At 38.3% G+C, this 21,081-nt stretch overlaps 1 protein-coding gene and 1 long non-coding RNA gene across 4 annotated transcripts in view; one reads left to right on the top strand and one right to left on the bottom strand.

The window, feature by feature from the left end:
* The window catches only part of ZBTB1 (zinc finger and BTB domain containing 1), a 27,858-nt gene extending 15,170 nt beyond the window's left edge, over positions 1-12,688 (top strand). For 2 of the 3 annotated variants that reach the window (XM_011949782.1, XM_011949781.1), the window contains exon 2: positions 1,286-3,774. In XM_011949782.1, coding sequence (XP_011805172.1) covers positions 1,304-3,445 — 2,142 coding nt within the window. In that variant the 5' untranslated portion in view covers positions 1,286-1,303 and the 3' untranslated portion in view covers positions 3,446-3,774. Of the gene's footprint in view, positions 1-1,285; positions 3,775-12,337 lie in introns of those variants that run through there. The other variant, XM_011949783.1, reaches the window with a different exon arrangement.
* LOC105517280 overlaps positions 1-21,081 on the bottom strand; it is a 26,001-nt gene extending 4,920 nt beyond the window's left edge. Inside the window, exons 1-3 of the long non-coding RNA XR_001002650.1 lie at positions 21,030-21,081; positions 12,952-13,048; positions 10,955-10,956 (exon numbers count right to left, since the gene is read on the bottom strand). This is a non-coding gene — a long non-coding RNA (uncharacterized LOC105517280). The remainder of the gene's footprint in view (positions 1-10,954; positions 10,957-12,951; positions 13,049-21,029) is intronic.

Here is a 21,081-nt window from a genome sequence, read left to right as displayed (position 1 = left end):
TTCACTGTGTTAGCCAGGATGGTCTCGATCTCCTGACCTCGTGATCCACCTGCTTCGGCCTCCCAAAGTGCTGGGATTACAGGTGTGAGCCACCGTGCCTGGCCCTAATAAGGTTTTTTAAATTTTTGTTTTTGGGACAGAGTCTCGCTCTGTCACCCAAGCTGGAGTACAGTGGTGCGCAATCATGGCTCACGGCAACCTCAAAATCCTGGGCTCAAGACATCCTCCTGCATCAGTCTCCCCAGTAGTTGGGACTACAGGCGCATCATCATGCCGGGCAATTTTTTTTTTTTTAAGGCAAGGTCTTGCTATGTTGCCCAGGCTTAATAGGGTTTTTAAAACAGATTATTTTAGCAACACGTGGCCAATCTTGTATCATCTATTGCTGCCCACACCCACCCCATTTATTTTTAAGCATATCTCAGATATATAATTTCATCTGTAAATACTAAAGTATGTATATCCAAAAGATGAGGATTCTTTTTAACACAATCAAAATACCTTTCTCACACTTAAAAAATGAGCAATAGTTCCTTAGTATTAATCATCTAGTAAGTTTTTAATACTTTACAATCTAATTGTTAACTTTCAGTTTAAGTTGCTGTTTTATTTACTTTAATTACTCATATCCTTAAAGAGTTTCTTTCTTTTTTTCTTTTTTTTTTTTGAGACAGAGTCTTGCTCTGTCATCCAGACTGGAGTGCAGTGGCGCGACACAGCTCACTACAGCCCAGCCTCTACCTGTCGGGATTAAGTGATCCTTCCACTTTAGCCTCCCAAGTAACTGGGACTACAGGTGATGCCACCACACCTGGTTAATTTTTTAAACTTTTTTGTAGAGATGAGGTCTCACACTATTGCCCAGGCTGGTCTCAAACTCCTGAGCTCAAGCAGTCCTCCTGCCTCAGCCTCCCAAAGTGTTGGGATTACAGGCATGAGCCACAAACTTGGCCTCCTTCAAGTATTTTTAAATTAATGTCTTTTTTTTCTGTTCAAATTTAGTGTACATGTTCCCCCCAAGAGTTGTAATGAAACTAAAACTGTCTTTTGCTTTTGATGCCTTTGTTCAATTTGAAAAACCTGAATAAATGGCTGGATGTCTTCATCTTCAGATTTAAATAATGATTCAAGTATATATTGTTGAGTTTTACTATATTAGAATGGAAAGCTCTTAATTTCTTGATTGTAATAGCAAAGTCATGCAAGTCACAAATCATGATAACAATTACTTTTTTCAAGTGCTTTTCTATATCTTGTCTGACTTTAATATTTTTGTTTTACATAGGTGTCTAATTAATAGAAGATGGCAAAGCCCAGCCACAGCAGCTACGTACTTCAACAGCTAAACAACCAAAGAGAATGGGGTTTTCTCTGTGACTGTTGTATTGCAATTGATGACATTTACTTTCAAGCACACAAGGCAGTTCTAGCTGCCTGTAGCTCCTATTTTAGAATGTTTTTCATGAACCATCAGCATAGTACTGCACAACTGAATCTCAGCAACATGAAAATTAGTGCAGAATGTTTTGATCTCATTTTGCAATTTATGTATTTAGGAAAAATTATGACAGCTCCCTCCAGTTTTGAGCAGTTTAAAGTGGCAATGAACTACCTACAGCTGTACAACGTTCCTGATTGTTTAGAAGACATCCAAGATGCAGATTGTTCTAGTTCAAAATGTTCCTCTTCTGCTTCCAGCAAACAGAACAGCAAAATGATATTTGGGGTAAGAATGTATGAAGATACTGTGGCTCGAAATGGCAATGAAGCCAACAGGTGGTGTGCAGAGCCAAGTTCAACAGTAAATACACCACATAATAGAGAGCCTGATGAAGAGTCTTTACAATTAGGTAATTTTCCTGAGCCACTATTTGATGTATGTAAAAAAAGTTCCGTGTCCAAATTATCTACTCCAAAAGAACGTGTGTCAAGACGCTTTGGGCGGAGTTTTACCTGTGATAGCTGTGGATTTGGTTTTAGCTGTGAAAAATTGTTAGATGAGCATGTGCTGACCTGTACTAACAGACATTTATACCAAAACACAAGATCTTACCATAGAATAGTAGATATTAGAGATGGAAAAGACAGTAACATCAAAGCTGAATTTAGTGAAAAAGATTCTTCTAAAACATTTTCTGTACAGACAGACAAATACAGAGGAGACACAAGCCAGGCTGCTGATGATTCAACTTCAACCACTGGAAGCAGAAAAAGTAGTGCAGTGGAGTCTGAAATAGCTGGCGAAGAGAAAAGCAGAGCTGCTGAGAGGAAAAGGATTATTATTAAGATGGAGCCAGAAGATATTCCTACAGATGAACTGAAAGACTTTAACATTATTAAAGTTACTGATAAAGACTGTAATGAATCCACTGACAATGATGAATTAGAAGATGAACCTGAAGAGCCATTTTATAGATACTATGTTGAAGAAGATGTCAGCATAAAAAAAAGTGGTAGGAAAACTCTAAAACCTCGAATGTCAGTAAGTGCTGATGAAAGAGGTGGTTTAGAGAATATGAGGCCCCCTAACAACAGCAGTCCAGTACAAGAGGATACTGAAAATGCATCCTGTGAGCTGTGTGGACTTACAATAACTGAGGAAGACCTGTCATCTCATTACTTAGCCAAACACATTGAAAATATCTGTGCATGTGGTAAATGTGGACAAATACTTGTAAAGGGTAGGCAGCTGCAGGAACATGCTCAGCGATGCGGTGAGCCCCAAGATCTGACCATGAATGGGTTAGGAAATACTGAGGAGAAAATGGACTTGGAAGAGAATCCTGATGAGCAGTCCGAAATAAGAGATATGTTTGTTGAAATGCTAGATGATTTTAGGGACAGTCATTACCAGATAAACAGTATCCAAAAAAAGCAGTTATTTAAACATTCTGCCTGCCCTTTTCGATGTCCTAACTGTGGCCAGCGTTTTGAAACTGAAAATCTAGTGGTTGAACATATGTCTAGCTGCTTAGATCAAGATATGTTTAAGAGTGCCATCATGGAAGAAAATGAAAGAGATCACAGACGAAAGCATTTTTGTAATCTGTGTGGAAAAGGATTTTATCAGCGGTGTCACTTAAGAGAACACTATACTGTTCATACTAAGGAAAAACAGTTTGTTTGTCAAACATGTGGAAAGCAGTTTTTAAGAGAGCGTCAGTTGCGACTGCACAATGATATGCACAAAGGCATGGCCAGGTATGTCTGTTCCATTTGTGATCAAGGAAACTTCAGAAAACATGACCATGTACGGCATATGATTTCTCATTTATCTGCTGGTGAGACTATATGCCAGGTCTGCTTTCAGATATTCCCAAATAATGAACAGTTGGAGCAGCACATGGATGTTCATCTGTATACATGTGGAATATGTGGAGCAAAATTTAATTTGAGGAAAGATATGAGATCACATTATAATGCCAAGCATTTGAAAAGAACCTAAGTGATTTTCTACTGTACTAATGTTTAGGTGATAGCAGGTGAAACACCAAAGCAAAGGATATGAGCTATTTAGGAATTGATTATATAAGATGATTTGTTAGAAACAAATTTCAAGGCCCTTTTAACTTTAATATTTTTGTTAGGATTTTAAGTATCTACATTTAGGTATTAAATGTTTATCATTTTTGTTGTTTCTTAATAGAATTATTTGTTTTTAGTTTTTCTTAGCTATGATTAAAATTACTTTTTAAATGTAGACTACAAGTGGTTGTTACCCATTCAATGACTATTAAACTTTAGTTTTTCATCAATAAGGTGATGACTTCACTATTTCTATGTGGGTTTTTTTTTTTCTTTTTTTTTTAAGGTTATCATGTGAAATTTTAAACCCAGAATCATTGGCCATTCAATGACTATTAAACTTTAGTTTTTCATCAATAAGGTGATGACTTCACTATTTCTATGTGGGTTTTTTTTTTCTTTTTTTTTTAAGGTTATCATGTGAAATTTTAAACCCAGAATCATTGGCCATTTCTGTTTAAATTTTTTAAATTCTTTAAGTAATTATTTGAAACTATCCCATTCACTTCTAGTGAGTTAACTACTCTTTATTCCCCCTTATTAATGAAATTCACATTCTTAAATTGACAAGCTTATTAGGCAAGTTAGGTGCACTGAATCTAACCTTTAAGGTTGACATGGGCTCAAACTTGGCCTAAAAAGATTGATGGACCTGAGGAAATTTTTATAAATGAATATTTCCTATAATTGATAAAATATTATCATTTAATTATCACATTTAAAACTTATATTAAGTGTAAATTCCAATGGCTTTACCTCACTTGAAAAATTAGTGAGGATAAGTCATTTTGTTTTGTGATATTAAATTTAACTATGATAGTTAATTAAAAAGACATATCTTGTATTCATTAAAAATATTTTAATTTAAAATATTCTGATTTCTAAAGTGTGTTAGTTTATCAATTATTTTTGTTTATAAATAGACTTTAATAGCTCTCTAAGAATATGACATCTAAAGGAAAAAATGATTTTTTACAATTACGTACTTTTGGAACTTTGAGATTTGAGAAAGCTTCCATGTATATTGATAAATCTAATAAAATAAAGAGATCAATTATAAACCTGGTTGTTCTATAAAAGTAGAGTGCACAAAAAAATGTCTTGTGTTTTATACTGTCTAAGATTTGGAGGAAATGTGGCAAATTGCAGTTTATCGCCATTTATTATCATTTTTTTCTGTAAAAGACTATAAAACGAGGATTATAAAATAATCACAGAGTATATCAATGGAAACGGTTTATCGTTTTTTCAGTTAAAGTAGTATTATTGTTAGTTGTTGCTGACACAGGGTCTACATAATTACATGTGAATTAAAACATTGGCAAAAATGACCCACAATAAACACATCTATTGAATAGAATGCCTTTTAATGTGAGTTACTTACAATGTAGTGTCCTTTTCATAATGAAAGGGATTTTAATTAACTCCTAATTTTAAAAATATAAATTTGTGATTCTGAACACTAATTTGACAGCATTGCTCTTTTTGTTCACATCATATTTAAAGTATGCAAATCATATTTTGTATACAATTTACATAAAAGAACAAGTTGCCAAAAGAACTGAGAGACATACTGGCGAGTACAGATTTAGTTGAAAGCATTAGAGCACAATGTGAGTTCAGAGATTTGTGGGGATATGTTGAAGTGTTAAGTAAGGATAGGAGCAGCACAGGAACCAAGTGCAGAATTCAAATAATGGGAAATAGGCAGGGGACAAGGGTAGAATACACACAAAAATTAAAACTTTAACAGCAAAAGCAGGAAAAGTGATTCATCTTACTCTTACTTAGATACAATAGTTTATCAAGTAATTAAATTTGAAATCCAACTTAAAATGAAATGTGGTATGTATATTACTGATAGGAACCAGATAAAAGTTCTCTAACCCAGAGACCATCAGAGAGTAGTATAAAGAGATCAGATAAACCAAGTTTCCAAACTACAGTGTATAGTATCATAATGGACATAATTTTCTTTGAGATCACTTTTTTTGTGACTCATCAACATTTTTCTTGCAGTGGCTTTTCCCATCATTAAAGAATAGGGCTTTTTCTAAATACTACCACTCTTTGAAGAAAGGATAATCTATTCCATTAGGAAGGGGGCTTAATTTAGTGTTTTGACATGTACTAACAGCTAACAATTAGCAAGCAAATATATAAACTTTACTAATTTTACATGACTGAGATGTTTATAGTTTTAGAAAGCCATACCTCAATTTATTTTTTATTTTGTTTTTATTTTTGTTTTGAGACGGAGTCTCACTCTGTTGCTCATACTTCTTGGCTCACTGCAACCTTCACCTCCCAGAATCAAGCAGTTCTGTGCCTCAGCCTCCTGAGTAGCTGGGATTACAGGCGCACGCCACCACGCCCGGCTAATTTTTGTATTTTTAGTAGAGACGGGGTTTCACTGTCTTGGCCAGGTTGGTCTTGAACTCCTGACCTTGTGATCCACCCACTTCAGCCTCCCAAAGTGCTGGGATTATAGGTGTGAGCCACCACACCTGGCCACCTTAATGTTTTTTTTCTGAGTTTCATGTTTCACAGAACATACTTTTTTGTTTTGGAACTAGCTACAGGGAAGCACAGGCTTCTCTAAAGTAGAATGTACAATTCTCCTTCTCAAGGCAAAAAGTTAACTTAAAGACTGCTTGCTTGCTTTTTAAAATTAGGGAGAATGAAAAATATCTAGCACTTTACTCCAGCCCAGTTCTCCAACCCAGTTCCTTCATATCTCCTTCCTCTCCTGGGGCAGAGCTGCAGAGCTGTCATTCCTTGCTGTTGCTTCTTGCCCTCCCTGGCTGTGAAGATAATGAAACAAGTTTGTAGAAGCTGCCAGATCTTCTGCCTTTGTAACTTAGGTATTTAGGTTCCAAATCTAAAAATGAAAGGAGAATCTACAGAGATAGATAGTGGAATCAAATTCTCTTTCTGTCTCATGAACACTGAGACTCTTTTGCTTTGGCCCTTTTATTCTACACAGCAAGAAAACCCAGAGGAATGGTTCGCAAGTTTGCCATCAATTATAGTACAATAGAACTTGCATGTTCTGCGATTACTTAGTAAACAGGACTAAGAATCTCAGAAATTAAGCACAACCAAGGCAGCAGTGGATTAGGACTCAGAAATGTGTCTTCATCTCCCTCATGTTTTTAAGGTAAAAATATTCAGAGAGGCCAGGTGTGGTGGTTTGCATCTGTAGTTCCAGCTACTTAGGAGGCTGAGGCAGGAGGATCACTTGAGTTCAGGAGTTCCAGACCAGCCTGGGCAACATAACAAGACCCTATCTCTACAAAAAAAAAAATGTTTTTAATTAGCAGGGCATGGTGGCATGCACCTGTAGTCCCCAGCTACTCAGGAGGCTGAGGTGAGAGGATCAATAGAGCCCAGGAGTTCAAGACAGCAGTGAGCTATGATCATGCCATTACACTCCAGCCTGGGTGACAGAGTGAGACTCCATCTCTGAAAAAAATTAGAAACGACGCACATGGGTTAAATGGTATATGGCAAATGTTTAATGTGTAACTAACAGTTTGAGTATGGACAAAAATTCAATTAGAAGAAAGAATTCCAGAGGGGCTTATTATTAAAAAAAAAAAAAAAGTTTGCTAGAGCAGTCAAGACACTAATTAAAAGGAAAAGTAGAGGCTGGGCACCAGCACTTTGGGAGGCCAAGGTGGGTGGATCACCTGAGGTCAAGAGTTCGAGACCAGTCTGGTCAACATGGCGAAACCCCATCTCTACTAAAAATATAAAAATTAAGCAAGGCACAGTAGCTCAAGCCTGTAATCTCAGTGCTTTGGGAGGCTGAGGTGGGTGGATCATGAGGTCAGGAGTTCGAGACCAGCCTGGCCAACATGGTGAAACCCCATGTCTACTAAAAATACAAAAAAATTAGCCGGGCATGCTGGTGCATGCCTGTAATCCCAGCTACTTAGGAGGCTGAGGCAGGAGAATTGCTTGAACCCAGGAGGTGGAGGTTGCAGTGAGCCAAGATCACACCACTACACTCCAGCCTGAGTGACAGAGCAAGACTCTGTCTCAAAAAAAAAAAAAAAAAAATTGGCCGGGCATGGTGGCGTGCACCTGTAATCCTAGCTACTTGGGAGGCCAAGGTAGGAGAAACTCTTGAACTTGGGAAGTGGAGGTTGCAGTGAGATGAGATCATGCCACTGCACTCCAGCCTGGGCAACAGAGCAAGACTCCATCTCAAAAAAAAAAGAAAAAAATTAATACACATGAAAAATCATGTTTTACTATCGCTAAAAAATATATGAACAGGATATAAAAATTCAATAAAAATCAAACATTTGAAAATTATAGGTGAAATAAGTAGGGATTAAAAATAATATTATTATAATTAGAGAATGCCTAATGGAACAATTTTATGAACATGCCAAGGATATGCCTGAATAATTGAGATTTTTGTAAGTCATGAGAGAGGAAAAAATAATTTAGATATTATCTTTTATATTCTAAAAAAGTAAGAAGAGAAGCTGGTGGTTGTTGACAACTTTTTCCCTGGTTAAACAATACTTATCCCTCTAAGTCAGTAGTTAAGGAACTTCGTATTTAATAAATTTCTGGAAAATCTCCCCCAAAACCAGTTTAACCGTTGTAGTATTTAAATTAAACATAAAACTTGTGTCATTGTTAACAAAAAGCCAAATCACTACCAAAAGAAAAAAATCTGAGTGTATGTGCACACATGGTTGAAAATAAAGAAATCTGGTATACTTAATTTTAACTGGGTTTTTATCATGAATTAAAAGTTAAAACTTTTTTTTTTTTGACATTCATCTATTTTGATCAGTTCCTCAACTTTCCTTACTACTCCCATCTCCTTTGTAACATATGCTTCTCAGCCAGGCACGGTGGCTCACGCCTGTAATCCCAGCACTTTGGGAGGCAGAGGCGAGTGGATCACTTGAGGTCAGGAGATCGAGACCAGCCTGGCCAACATGATGAAACCCCGTCTCTACTAAAAATACAAAAATTAGCCTGGCGTGATGGCGGGCACCTGTAGTCCCAGCTACTCGGGAGGCTGAGGCAGGAGAATCGCTTGAACCCAGGAAGCGGAGCTTGCGGTGAGCCGAGATCGCGCCACTGCACTCCAGCCTGGGCGACACAGCGAGACTCTGTCTCAAAAAAAAAAAAAAAAAAAAATGCTTCTCAGTGACAAATGGCCTGTGCTCTCCAGACATCCTAGCATCGACAGCTTCTAGGATTGCAGGGTACCAAAAAGCTCTGGGGGAACATATGCTTGTAGAATCCCTCCCACATCCTTGATAACCTGAGGTGCAGTAAACTGGGGATGATAGCATGAATGCCAGGAAACTAAAGCAAGTAGGGTTATATTTGGTGTTAAGAACTTGAAATTGCATCCCATATTTGGGAACCCATGATCCATCCATCCTAGGGCTCTCAATACTCCATTTATTTAGCACTCTCTATACTCCGTGAAGTGCTCTACATACATAATTTTAATTAATCCCTACAGCCTTATGAGGTAAGTATCATACTAATTTTCCAGATGGGGGACTGAGGTTCAGATAGATTATTTTTGCTAAATCACACAGAAACTATATATATTAGAACTGGAGTTTGAACCTAGGTTTCTGACTTCTACATTCCTGTACTCCACCTACCAAGAAGTATAAAGAAGGGCCTTTCAGCCTAGGAACACATGTGATAAAGCTCCTATGAGACTGTGCTCCTTGTTCATCTGTCATCTGCTGTGCCTGGTAAGGTGGCTAGTAATAGTGGGTACCCAAGTAACATGCTGAATAATGTGAAAACATGTGAGTGGAAAACAAAACTTTATTTAAATGGTTGATTAAGAATGATGTTTTAGAAATAAATATTAAATGCTGTTATTTTTTGATTTTCCTTCATTTAAAACAGTTAGTGGTACTGTCAGCCATCTTGAGGGGCCCATAGTAGGTGCTCAATTAAAAATTAATTTGAATTCAACTTCCACATTTCTATGTCTGTGACTTTTTCCTCCCTTATTTTCCCTATTCCTGTCCTTTATGTTTTAATCTCCTGCCAATCTCCATTTCCTTTTATTGGTTATGAGACTGTTGAGTTGAAGGACTCAAATCATTTGAAAATAAATATTCCACTAGCCGGACGAGGTGGCAGGCGCCTGTAGTCCCAGCTACTCGGGAGGCTGAGGCAGGAGAATGGCGTAAACCCGGGAGGCGGAGCTTGCAGTGAGCTGAGATCCGGCCACTGCACTCCAGCCTGGGCGACAGAGTCAGACTCCGTCTCAAAAAAAAAAAAAAAAGAAAAAGAAAAAGAAAATAAATATTCCCAAGAAAAAGCAGGATAACAGAATAACCAGTTTCCTCTTTTTGCCTTAACAGATGATGTGGATAAGAAATTCATCATTTTAGCCAGGCACGGTGGCTCACACCCATAATCCCAGCACTTTGAGAGGCTGAGTTGGGAGGATTGCTTAAGCCCAGGAGTTTGAGACCAACCCTGGCAACACAGCAAAACCCATCTCTACAAAAATTTAAAAATTAGCTGGGCATGGTGGTGCATGCCTGTAGTCCCAGTTACTTGGGAGTCTATGGTGAGAGAACTGCTTGAGCCTGGGAGGTCGAGGCCACAGTGAGCTGTGGTTGTGTCACTGCACTCCAGCCTGGGCAACAGAGTGAGACCCTGTCTCAAAAAATAAAAACAAATAAATTCATCATATCTTTGGCTACTAAACAGAATAACCCCCTCCCCCAGTTACCATATGTGATTGATTTGATTAAGATTTATAGAGCAATCTAAGTTTGCCTAAAAACAAAACTTAGTTAATCTAGCCACTTATAATTCAATTTCCCAAAATACCTATGGATTTCTAGGGTAAACTTATAGAGACAGTTTTACTCATAAAACAAATGAAAGATAATTTCAGGAAATGACACATAGCTGCATAACCACCCTAACCTAGCAGCAAATTTTTAAAAAGGTTATTTAATGGTTTAAGTGAAACAATCTCCCTCAATTTAATATTATTTTAACTTTATGCATCTATTACCTGATTTCTATACTACTATGTTAAACCTACTGCTTTAATGATCTGGCTACCATCTACCAAATGTCACTTTTCAAGTGAGAACAGAAGAATGACATGGTGAAGATTCCGTGGACAATGTCTATATAATCATTTAAGCGTTAAATATAAACTAAACGACAATAGCAGCTTGTAAGTTAATGCCAATTCTGGCCAGAAGCAGTGGCTCAGGTGGCTCACACCTGTAATCCCAGCACTTTGAGAGGGCGAGGCAGGTGAATCACCTGAGGTCAGGAGTTCGAGACCAGCCTGGCTAACCTGATGAAACTCCTCTACTAAAAACACAAAAAATTAGCCGGGAATGGTGGTGCATGCCTGTAGTCTCACCTACTCCGGAGGCTGAGGCAGGAGAACCGCTTGAACTTGGGAGATGGAGGTTGCACTGAGCTGATATCGTGCCACTGTACTCCAGCATGGGAGACAGACTCCATCTCAAACAAACAAACAAAAAATTAATGTTAATTTTGATCAAACAATACCACTTACATTTATACGCACACAATTGGTTGAATTTAGCATTAAGAAGTTCAAATCCTACTTAAATTGTTTCCTTATTCAGGAGAACCAAATCACTGAAGTCAATTAGTAGTGTCAAAATTGCTCATTCTTTCCATCAAAATCCACCACAGATCACTAAGGGACAGAAAGCCATTATAATTTCTCATTATCCATCTCAATTGCTGACCAAAAAAGATAGTATGAAGATTACAATTAAATACTTGGCTCTGAACTGAACGTATCAATGTACTAATCATTATTGTATTAAGTGAAAACACAGGAATGTCTAGGGCCAAAAGATGACCGAAATTTAAAAGATTATTTCATATCAGAGTCAGGGATATTAATAATTTTATGTGAGAAAATTTGCAGTTTGTTTTCTCCTATTTGAGGAAGGAACAGTTATACAGCTTACAAAGCCCCCACTTACTTAAAAAGTTAACGTGTTTTTATTCTCCTTAAACCAACTTCTCATATCAAACACAATCAGGAGAGCTCATTTTTAGATAATAGAAACATTAATTCTAAGCATCCAGATTATGAACCATCTTTTTGTTTTTTCAAAAGCTTATGTTCCCTGATGTGAGCAAAACATCTTAAGAGAGAATTTATTTTATTAAAAAAAGTTTTTAAATTAAGAATCTTATTATGAGGGCAAAGCACTGTTGCCAAAAATACAATTTTACTCAGAATCACTAGGGCAGGTTAGGAGGCTTATAAGCCTAGGAATTTGCAGAAAAACCCCTCCTCTTCTTTTGTGTGTGTATTTGTATGTGTGTGTATGCTTCATTTTCATTTGCAGAGTGGCTGAAGACAGTAAAAAGAATATGAACTTTAAAAAAAATTGTTAGATTTATGTTTGAATCAGAGATTTGTCATTAATAAGTTAAAGTACATTGTAAAATTATTTTATTTGAAGGAAAACACTTCTTAACTGCTTCCTTCCTTCCTACTTTCCTCTACTTGTCTGACCCCTATCTTTTTTTATGTTATATATTTATATGTCCTACTGATAGATTAATAAGAACATCTTATATTTGAACGGTACAAATTACATTCAGGAAGTAATCAATTTAAATTCTAGGGGCTATGCTTGTGTTTCCATGCTCTGTTCTGTTAACAGTGTGTTGGCCTAGTGCCAAAGCCAAGAAATTCTGATCTAAGAATTATGTTGTATCTTGTAGAGCAGTCAACTTGTAATATTATTTTTCTTGAGTTTTGTCTTTTTCTGTGTGGCAGTGGTGAAATAGGGCCTTCTAAACCTGTGGAGAAGTGAAAGATCTGAATTTGGAGAGGACATGGGGAAGAATCAATCTTCAACAGATAATCTTTAAGTGCAGACCCAGGAATATCAGATCTGAAGTGGCACCATCTTTTCTGTCTTCCTGACAAACTTCATCAGCCCAAAAAGTTCCAGTTGCAAAGATCCAAGAAAACTCAGTAAAGATCACTTTGGAATCACTTTGTTGTAACAAAATTGATTCATGGTGACTCTCTAATATTTGTGTAAATCTGCTAAAGAAAAGTTACTAGAAAATTCATACAACATCAGTGGTTACAGCTATACTAAAATAAAACTTTATATGCTAATTATCTTCGAGGGTCTTTCTAAAATAAAAGGGGTTGTTAGGCTACTGCAAATATAAAGAGACATAATCACAAATCTATGTATATAGATATAAATAATTCTAAACTTAAAATCACTAGAATTGTAGCTTAAATATTACGAAATGTACTTAGGCAACTTAAAAAGTTACACCAAAAATCTGTAGTTTAGAGTGTAAGAAGTAATGGGTACAGAGAAAAAAAATTTAAGACCAATATTTTAACAGGATAATTTGGTTATTACTCACTATAGTAAAACACTTGCCCTTCTTCCTTTTCCACTGTAAATGCCAATCACAATCTTGATCATTTATATTAATGAAACTCCTTTTTTAAATCTGTTAACTTGAAGGAGAACAGAAGTGGTATTACTTCAATAGTAGTAGATTTCCACAAATCAGACACATTATTTTTTTCTGAACTTGGCAATATAACCTAATAAGGCAGAATTAGTTTCTGTTAAAATACGTATTCTCAATATTTATGTATAAACTATGCTTCTCGGCTTTCAAATTTCAAGATAAAATTTAAGTATTCAATGAAACGATGGTTAACAGGTTTTTAAAAATCTTTAATGGAGAAGTTAAATATTTGGTGAGATTTTAGCCTGGCTATAAATGCTTTGTTTTATACATATATATGCACATATACACATTACTTAACCATATGCATTTTATTTCCTTATTCTGAATATACTTGTACTTTTACTTCTTTCTGTTTACATACCCAATTCCTTATGATTATTTTCTTTTTACTTTCTTCTGCTGAACACTTACTTTTAAAAAATTTATTTATTTTTTATTATACTTTAAGTTCTAGGGTACATGTGCACAATGTGCAGGTTTGTTATGTATGTAGACATGTGCCATGTTGGTGTGCTGCACCCATTAACTCGTCATTTACATTAGGTACATCTCCTAATGCTGTCCCTCCCCACTCCCCCCACCAATTCCTTATGATTATTTTGTTTCTTCTGCAATATCAAGATGTTATATATTTTGAGAAATGCTTATTTTTATGACTATTTATTCCAATGTTTTAACAAGAAGCACAGAGATTTGCAGTATTCTTAATAGTATGTACAGAAGTTATATAATTTAAAAAACCCTCACTATAAAGTAGGATAACTTGAATATTCATTCTAATAATTATACCAAGTGAAAATCTAAGCGTTAATTGCAATGTGATAGTGGGTAGAAAGAAGAGAAAAGCCCACTAAAGTGTTCAAATACATGTGAATTCAACTGCTTTAAAAGAAATAAAACAAATAAGCCTAGGGAAGTGTTAGAGTCTAAAAAACCCTAGAGTTAATCTCTTTTGGGAACATGAGGAGGTATACAGAACTGCAGACTTCTAAACATAAGTAGGAAAAAGAAAAATAAAAGAATATTACCAATAATTAAAGGTGCCAGATCAAAGTAGTAATAAATCAACAAATAATTTTTGATTGACTGGTGGAATTAGATTTACTAAATAAAAATGGCTTAAATTTTGACTGTACTAACTATAAATGTAATGAATTATAATAATTATAAATGGTATAAATGCATTCTACAATGTGATTATTTTCTGTATTTTAGTATACAGTATAAAATGGAATTATTGGGTTAAAGTACTTTTGTTACTTTTTTAATCCATTGTTTTTACTTAATAAAATTTCCTCCTCTATATTCCAAAGTTAAATTGTCTGTATATTACTTTTATTTATACTGTATTTTTTTCAATCTGGCCATTTAAAAAAATTACTAGTTTTGAAAATTATTAACTCCTTCCATCCTCTAATACCACAATAATAAGTATCTGATATAGCTAAGTATGATGTTCTCAGGTAGCTTAAGATGTGCACAAAGAGAATTAACTAAAATTCTTATTGCCAGATCCTGATTTCTTTCAATATAGAAGAATGATCTGTTACTCAGCCTGGAAAGTAGTGGCAAGATTATAGCTCGCTGTAACCTCAGACTCCTGGGTTCAAGGGATCCTCCCACCTTAGCCGTCCTAGTAGCTAGGACTATAGATTCCCACCATGATGCCTGCTAATTTTCAAAATTTTTTGTAGAGATGGGGTCTCCCTGTGTTGCCCAGGTTGGTCTTGAACTCCTGGGTTCAAGTCATCCTCCTGCCTTGGTCTCCCAAGTGCTGGGATTACAGGTATGAGCCACTGCATCTGGCCTGGGTTTCCTTCTTAATACACAAAGAAATAATTATTTATAAATATCCATTGATAAAGTGTTCAGCTCTTTCGGAGGCTTAATTCATTTTTCAAATAACAAACACAATTTACTGTTCAGAGAAATAACTTATTTGCCAGTATAATTCATTTTTTTTTCAGTTTAACAATTAAATAAGTATTAACAATAATTGCATATTGAATCTGATTTTCCAAGTATAGGACAGCCTCACTTCTTCCAGATTATTTCAGTCTCTTCCACAAGGGTCTATAAGGTTAGCACTAAAAGCTGAAGTAGGTACAATTTGTCTGCTATTGTCATAGATTAACTTCTCTTCTGGAAAAAGCCTTCCAGGTTCAGGTCTCTTACCCTTCCATACCAGGCATGGAAGTGTCTTACCCCAGCCTACTGTGTATCTACAGCTTAACTGTAACTCCAAGACTGAATTTTTTAAGACTTAAAGAAACAAATGGCAAGATTTTTCCTGTAGTGATAGGTGAAGAAATATTTTAGGACACAGCACCTTGTAAGAATTATAAAATGACAGTATTTATAGAGATCTTAAAGATAATCATTAGTTGAACTTCAGTTTGCTCAAGGGCCCTCAAATGAGAGGCTGTTATTCCATCTTTTCTTCAGGCCAACATTATCTCCTCAAGAAAATCTACTACAACCCTTGTGAAGGTTGTGCTTGGGTAGAGATTGAGAGGATTTTAGGAAAATTCACGAGTTTGGCATTTTTTTCCCTAGTAATTCTGCAAAAATTTATTATTGCTCAGTCTCCTTAGGGCAGGTCTAATACCCAGGCACATAGTTTTAGGCCATATCTTATTCACCTTTGTATCTTTAGTACAAATATTTTCAGATACGACTTTGTTTCAACTTTTGGTCTCTGCAGTGTCATTTAGTACAGAAATATAAGAGGTAGGCAGAGTATCTTCCTACTATAAAGAAAAAAATGAAGTTATTATTTTCAGTTTTTTTGTTAAATAATGTGTCTCAGGTCACTTTTGATAAATACTAAGCTAGTGAGTTACTACTGCTTTCCAGGCACTCTTCTGGGTGCTAGGAATTAATTACAGAGGATTTGACATATGTTAAAGCTCTTGTTTTTCCCACCATTTAATCTTGTGGAGCCTTAGTCTTTGGATTTAAAAAATACTTTAAAACACCCTAGTATTTATAATCTGCCAAAGAGAGAGTTCACTTGTTGAAAATCAGTAATAATTTCTATGTAAGTCTAATAAACTTTGTTTCAACTGTTGATATGGTTTGGCTGCGTCTCCACCCAAATCTCAGCTTGAATTGTAGCTCCCATAATTCCCATGTGTTGTGGGAGGGACCTGGTGAAAGATAATTGAATCATGGGGGAGGTTTCTCCCATATTATTCTTGTGGTAGTAAGAGCTGATGGTTTTTATAAGGGGAAACCCCTTTTGCTCGGTTCTCATTCTCTCTTGCCTGCTGCCATGTAACTGGTGGTAGTGAGTAAGATCTGCTTTTTTCTTTTTTTCAGCATCTAAAATCTTTTTAATAAGAGAGTAGGATCCAAGGTTAGTTTTTGTAGCCTCGGCTGGCCTGTCGGCCCCTCCACTCGAACTTTCACCCCTTGGAGCAGACGTAGGGTTTGGTGTGGCTGTGTGGGGTTCCCGGGCCTTGCTGAAATACTGGTACCCCTTTCAGCTCTTGCAAGGACTGGAAAGCAGGACGGTACCACAGCCCTTGGGGGTGTCCAGGAGCAAGATCTGATGGTTTTATAAGGGGAAACCCTTTTGCTTGGTTCTCATTCTCTCTTGCCTGCTGCCATGTAAGATGTGACTTTTGCCTTCTGCCATGATTGTGAGGCCTCCCCAGCCATATGAAACTGAGTCCACTAAACCTCTTTTTCCTTTATAAATTACCCAGTCTTGGGTGTCTTTATCAGCAGTGTGAAAATGGACTAACATAGCTGTTAATAGTGAAGTTCTCAAAATCAATTGTAAAAGTACAGTAAGGAAACTTAGAAAAATTACTGATAATTCTACCTTCTAGATAACCAATTTTGATGCATTTTAAATCTATATAAGATTATCCTACATATAAGAAGATACAAGTTTCATATATTTTGTTCACTTAATTATACCAAGAAAATTTTCCCATGTCTTTAAAAATCTTGTAAACCATGTTTACGGCTGTGTAAGAATTCATCATATGCATGCACTATAATTTAGTGCATTTTTTGGATATTTTTGGATATTTAAACCATTTCCTTTCTATTATCATTAACATAAATAATACTACCTGCATTTTCTATTATTTCCTTAGAATAAATCCCACGATGAGTAATGCTAAATAAAAGGCATGATCATATTTAATGTAAAGAAAAAATATTGGCCAGGTGCGGTGGCTCACTACTGTAATCCCAGCACTTTGGGAGGCTGAGGCTGGTGGACAGTTTGAGCTCAGGAGTTCGAGATCAGCCTGACCAACATGGCAAAACCCCATCTCTACAAAAATACAAAAATGAGCAGGGCATGGTGGTACATGCCTGTAGTCCTAACTACTCCAGAGGCTGAGGTGGGAGGATTGCTTGTGCAAGCTGTGAGCCTGCCACTGCATTCCAGCCTGGGTGACAGAGCAAGTCCCTGTCTCTTAAAACAAACAAACAAATTAAAAAAAAAAAAACCCAAAATACAAATACAGTGTATTTTTTGGGAAAAGCTTAGGATGCCACTTAAACTATGGAACATATGAAACATAAATTAGAGCAGAAAAAAATCTACACTGCTAATGAAAATGCGGGTATAATTGCTACTGTGGTTTCAGAAGGCTGTGTTAAAGATGAATGTGGTGGTGAGATTGCAAGATGTGTTTGTAATTGGGCACAGAGGTAGCACAGTTACTGTGCAAAAGAAACTATTCCTCTGAAGCTCTAATTTTAGTGTTTCTATGTGAGAACCCTGGCCTGCTTGCTCTTTTGCAATCTTGGTTTGCTTGAGGTAAGTGTGTGAGGGCTGACTGAATGCAAGAGATCTAAAGAATCTGTGTTTCTCACATTCTTTGTTTCAGTTGTAGCTGAGACTGTATCTCTAAGTCATGTATCATCAGTTCTACAAAGAATATGCATTGCTTCCAGCCCACTAATTCCCTCTTTTCTAAAAAAGAAAAGAAAAGAGAAAAGAAAAACTCAGGCCTGTAATGCCAGCATGTTGGGAGGCCAAGATGGGCAGACAATTTAAAGTCAGGGGTTCAAGACTAGCCTGGCAAACATAGTGAAACCCTCTCTCTACCGAAAATACAAAAATTAGACGGGCGTGCTGGTGCACATAAGTAACCCAGCTATCTGGGAGGGTGAGGCATGAGAATCTCTTGGACCCAGGAGGCAGAGGTTGCAGTGAGCCACTGCACTCCAGCCTGGGAGACAGAACAAGCCTCTGTCTCAAAAAACAAACAAACAAACAAATACCCCCCCACCCTGAAACTACACAAAAGACAAGAATTTCCAAGAACAAAATCAAGAGATCTGTACTCACAATTCATGACAATTTCAGTTAGAAAAGTCTGGGTTTTATCCTTGTTTTCCTAATTTTTTTTTCTTTTTTTTTGAGACAGTCTTGCTCTGTTGCCCAGGCTGGAGTGCAGTGGTGTGATCTCAGCTCACTGGAACCTCCACCTCCCGGGTTCAAGCAATTCTCTGCCTCAGCCTCCCAAGTAGCTGGGATTACAGGTGCCCGCCACCATGCCTGGCTAATTTTTGTATTTTTAGTAGAGACAGGGTTTCACCACGTTGGCCAGGTTGGTCTTGAACTCCTGACCTCGTGATCCACCCACCTCGGCCTCCCAAAGTGCTGGGATTATAGGCATGAGCCACCGTGCTCGGCCTTCCTAGTATTTTCTTTAAAAGGTCTCCTTTATTGAAATTTTTTCAAATTCATGGAAAAGAGGATAGGAATTATGGTTAAAACTAGTACTAACTGATGACACTAACCGATTAATAGCAAATTATGTTCTTAAAAACTGGAAATGATATACACCACTACATAAAATAATCTTAAATGTTCATTGACTGACTTTATAGAATTCTGTCAACGTTACTTTTTGGTCACAGATAACTTCTGGGTTGACAAAAGCTTTTCTTGAGCGCCATTTCATACAGCTTTTACATGGCTGCACATCACTAGCCTGCTTTAAAGGATGGTGCTCCCAGCCCAAAGCCTCAGGAAAAAGGCCATGGCCCAAAAAGCTCTGAGATGTATCCTATCTACCCGAAGAGCCTATTGCTTGCCTGTATCCCTCCCTTCTAGTGACACTAATTTTCTGTACAGAAATCCTAGTTCCCCAGCAAACACTGCTCTCATCTTCACCCATACACAATCTATGTAAAGAATGACTTTCCTACTCTTTGCTGGCGAACTTCAGCTCCCGGCTCAGGCATGCCACCTCTTCCAGGTCGCCCTCAGCAACGCACTTTTCCCTCAGCCTGGTTGTGCTCCCTGTGTTCCCATGGCGCTTTGCTTTCAGCGCTTCTCCTAAATTATGTTTACCTCTTTATTAGACTCTCTACCTCTGAAGACCAGGCCATGTCATTTGGCTTTTTACGGCCATGTAGTAGGTACCTGTTCAGGCTTGATGGAGGAACATCCCCAGCCTCCCCACAAATATTATGTAAAGTGATCGCTGTCTTTGCATCCTCCTGGAGACCATTTATTTTATTTTATTTTTTTGAGACGAAATCTCGTTCTGTCGCCCAGGCTGGTGTGCAGTGGCGCGATCTCGACTCACCGCCTCCCAAGTAGCTGGGACTACAGGGCGCGTGCCACCACGCCCAGCTAATTTTTGTATTTTTAGTAGAGACGGGGTTTCGCCATGTTGGCCAGGCTGGCCTCGGAACTCCTGACATCAAGTGATCCACCTGCCGCGGCCTTTTAAAGTGCTGAAACTACAGGCATGAGCCTCCGGGCCCGTCCAGGAGCCCATTTATATGGGAGCCTGCTTCTACAGATTATCACCTGGTACCAGAGTATTTTCCAGACCTGTCCTCACATTCGTGTTAAACAGGAGGAAGTGAATCGCGCTCCTTTTCATCTATCTTCTCGGAGGATTTATGCCTTCAATAGTAACCTCAGCACAGCCAAAGAAAATCATTCCATTCCATTGAGCGGAGTCAGAAACATGACTAGGTCACGATCGCAACTGCCTGTGTGCCAGGGTGACCGAGACTGACTGACTTTATGGTGTTTCAACGTGTGGGTTTTGACTGATTATATTACAGGTTTTCCAGTCAAGAACTCAAAGCAGTGGATAAAGCACTTGCGACCTAAAATAAGCAATGGAATGAACAGGAAGGCGAAACCAGAGTTCAAAGCGGCAGGACAAACAGGAAAAAGGAAGAGTGAGGCTGGAAGGGTTTAAATGCAGGCTCCTCGGAGGACGAGTCGCCGCCACACCCGTCTGCCGTCCCTCCAGCCGCCCTCAGGCGGCGCGGGAAAACGGTCGGCCTCGCCCTGGGCTCAGGTTCTCTCCGCCCGCCAGGCAGTGGGGCTTTTTTTGTTTGTTTTGTTGTTTTTGAGACGGAGTCTTGCTCAGTCACCCAGGCTGGAGTGTAGTGGCGCGATCTCGGCTCACTGCAACCTCCGCCTCCCGGGTTCCAGCGATTCTCCTGCCTCAGCCTCCCGAGTAGCTGAGACTACAGGCACGTGCCACCACGCCCAGCTAATTTTTGTATTTTCAGTAGAGACGGGTTTCACCATGTTAGCCAGGATGGTCTCGATCTCTTAACCTTGTGATCCGCCCGCCTAGGCCTCCCAAAGGCTAGGATTACAGCCGTGAGCCACCGCGCCCGGCCCCAGCCAGGCTGTTTTAATCGAGTGCTCACAACCACTGAGAGTCAGCGAAGCACGCCCCGTAAAATCCCAGGAGGCCGACCGCTGGTTCAAACTTTGTCTTTTATCCCCGTCCAAGGGATCCGCCCTCACCCCCACCCCAGCCACGCCAACTCCCTATTCCCTCCCCTTGGACGGCGCGGGGGAAAACAAGCTGCTGGAGCCGTATTTCTTCGGTGCAACCAACTCAAAATGAGTTCCTCCGTCCCTGCGTGCTCAGCGAGTCGGCACCCTAGCACTGAACTGCATTTAAAGCCTCAGGAATTGAGCGAACCCTCCCGGGGGCTTTCCTCACCCGGCTCCCCTTCCACGCCTCCTCCCCGTGCCACGCCTCAGTCCGCGCTGCT

Source organism: Colobus angolensis, unplaced genomic scaffold (genome assembly GCF_000951035.1).
Source record: "Colobus angolensis palliatus isolate OR3802 unplaced genomic scaffold, Cang.pa_1.0 Scaffold3, whole genome shotgun sequence".
NCBI lineage: Eukaryota > Metazoa > Chordata > Mammalia > Primates > Cercopithecidae > Colobus > Colobus angolensis.
This window is presented reverse-complemented; position numbering and strand designations above follow the sequence as displayed.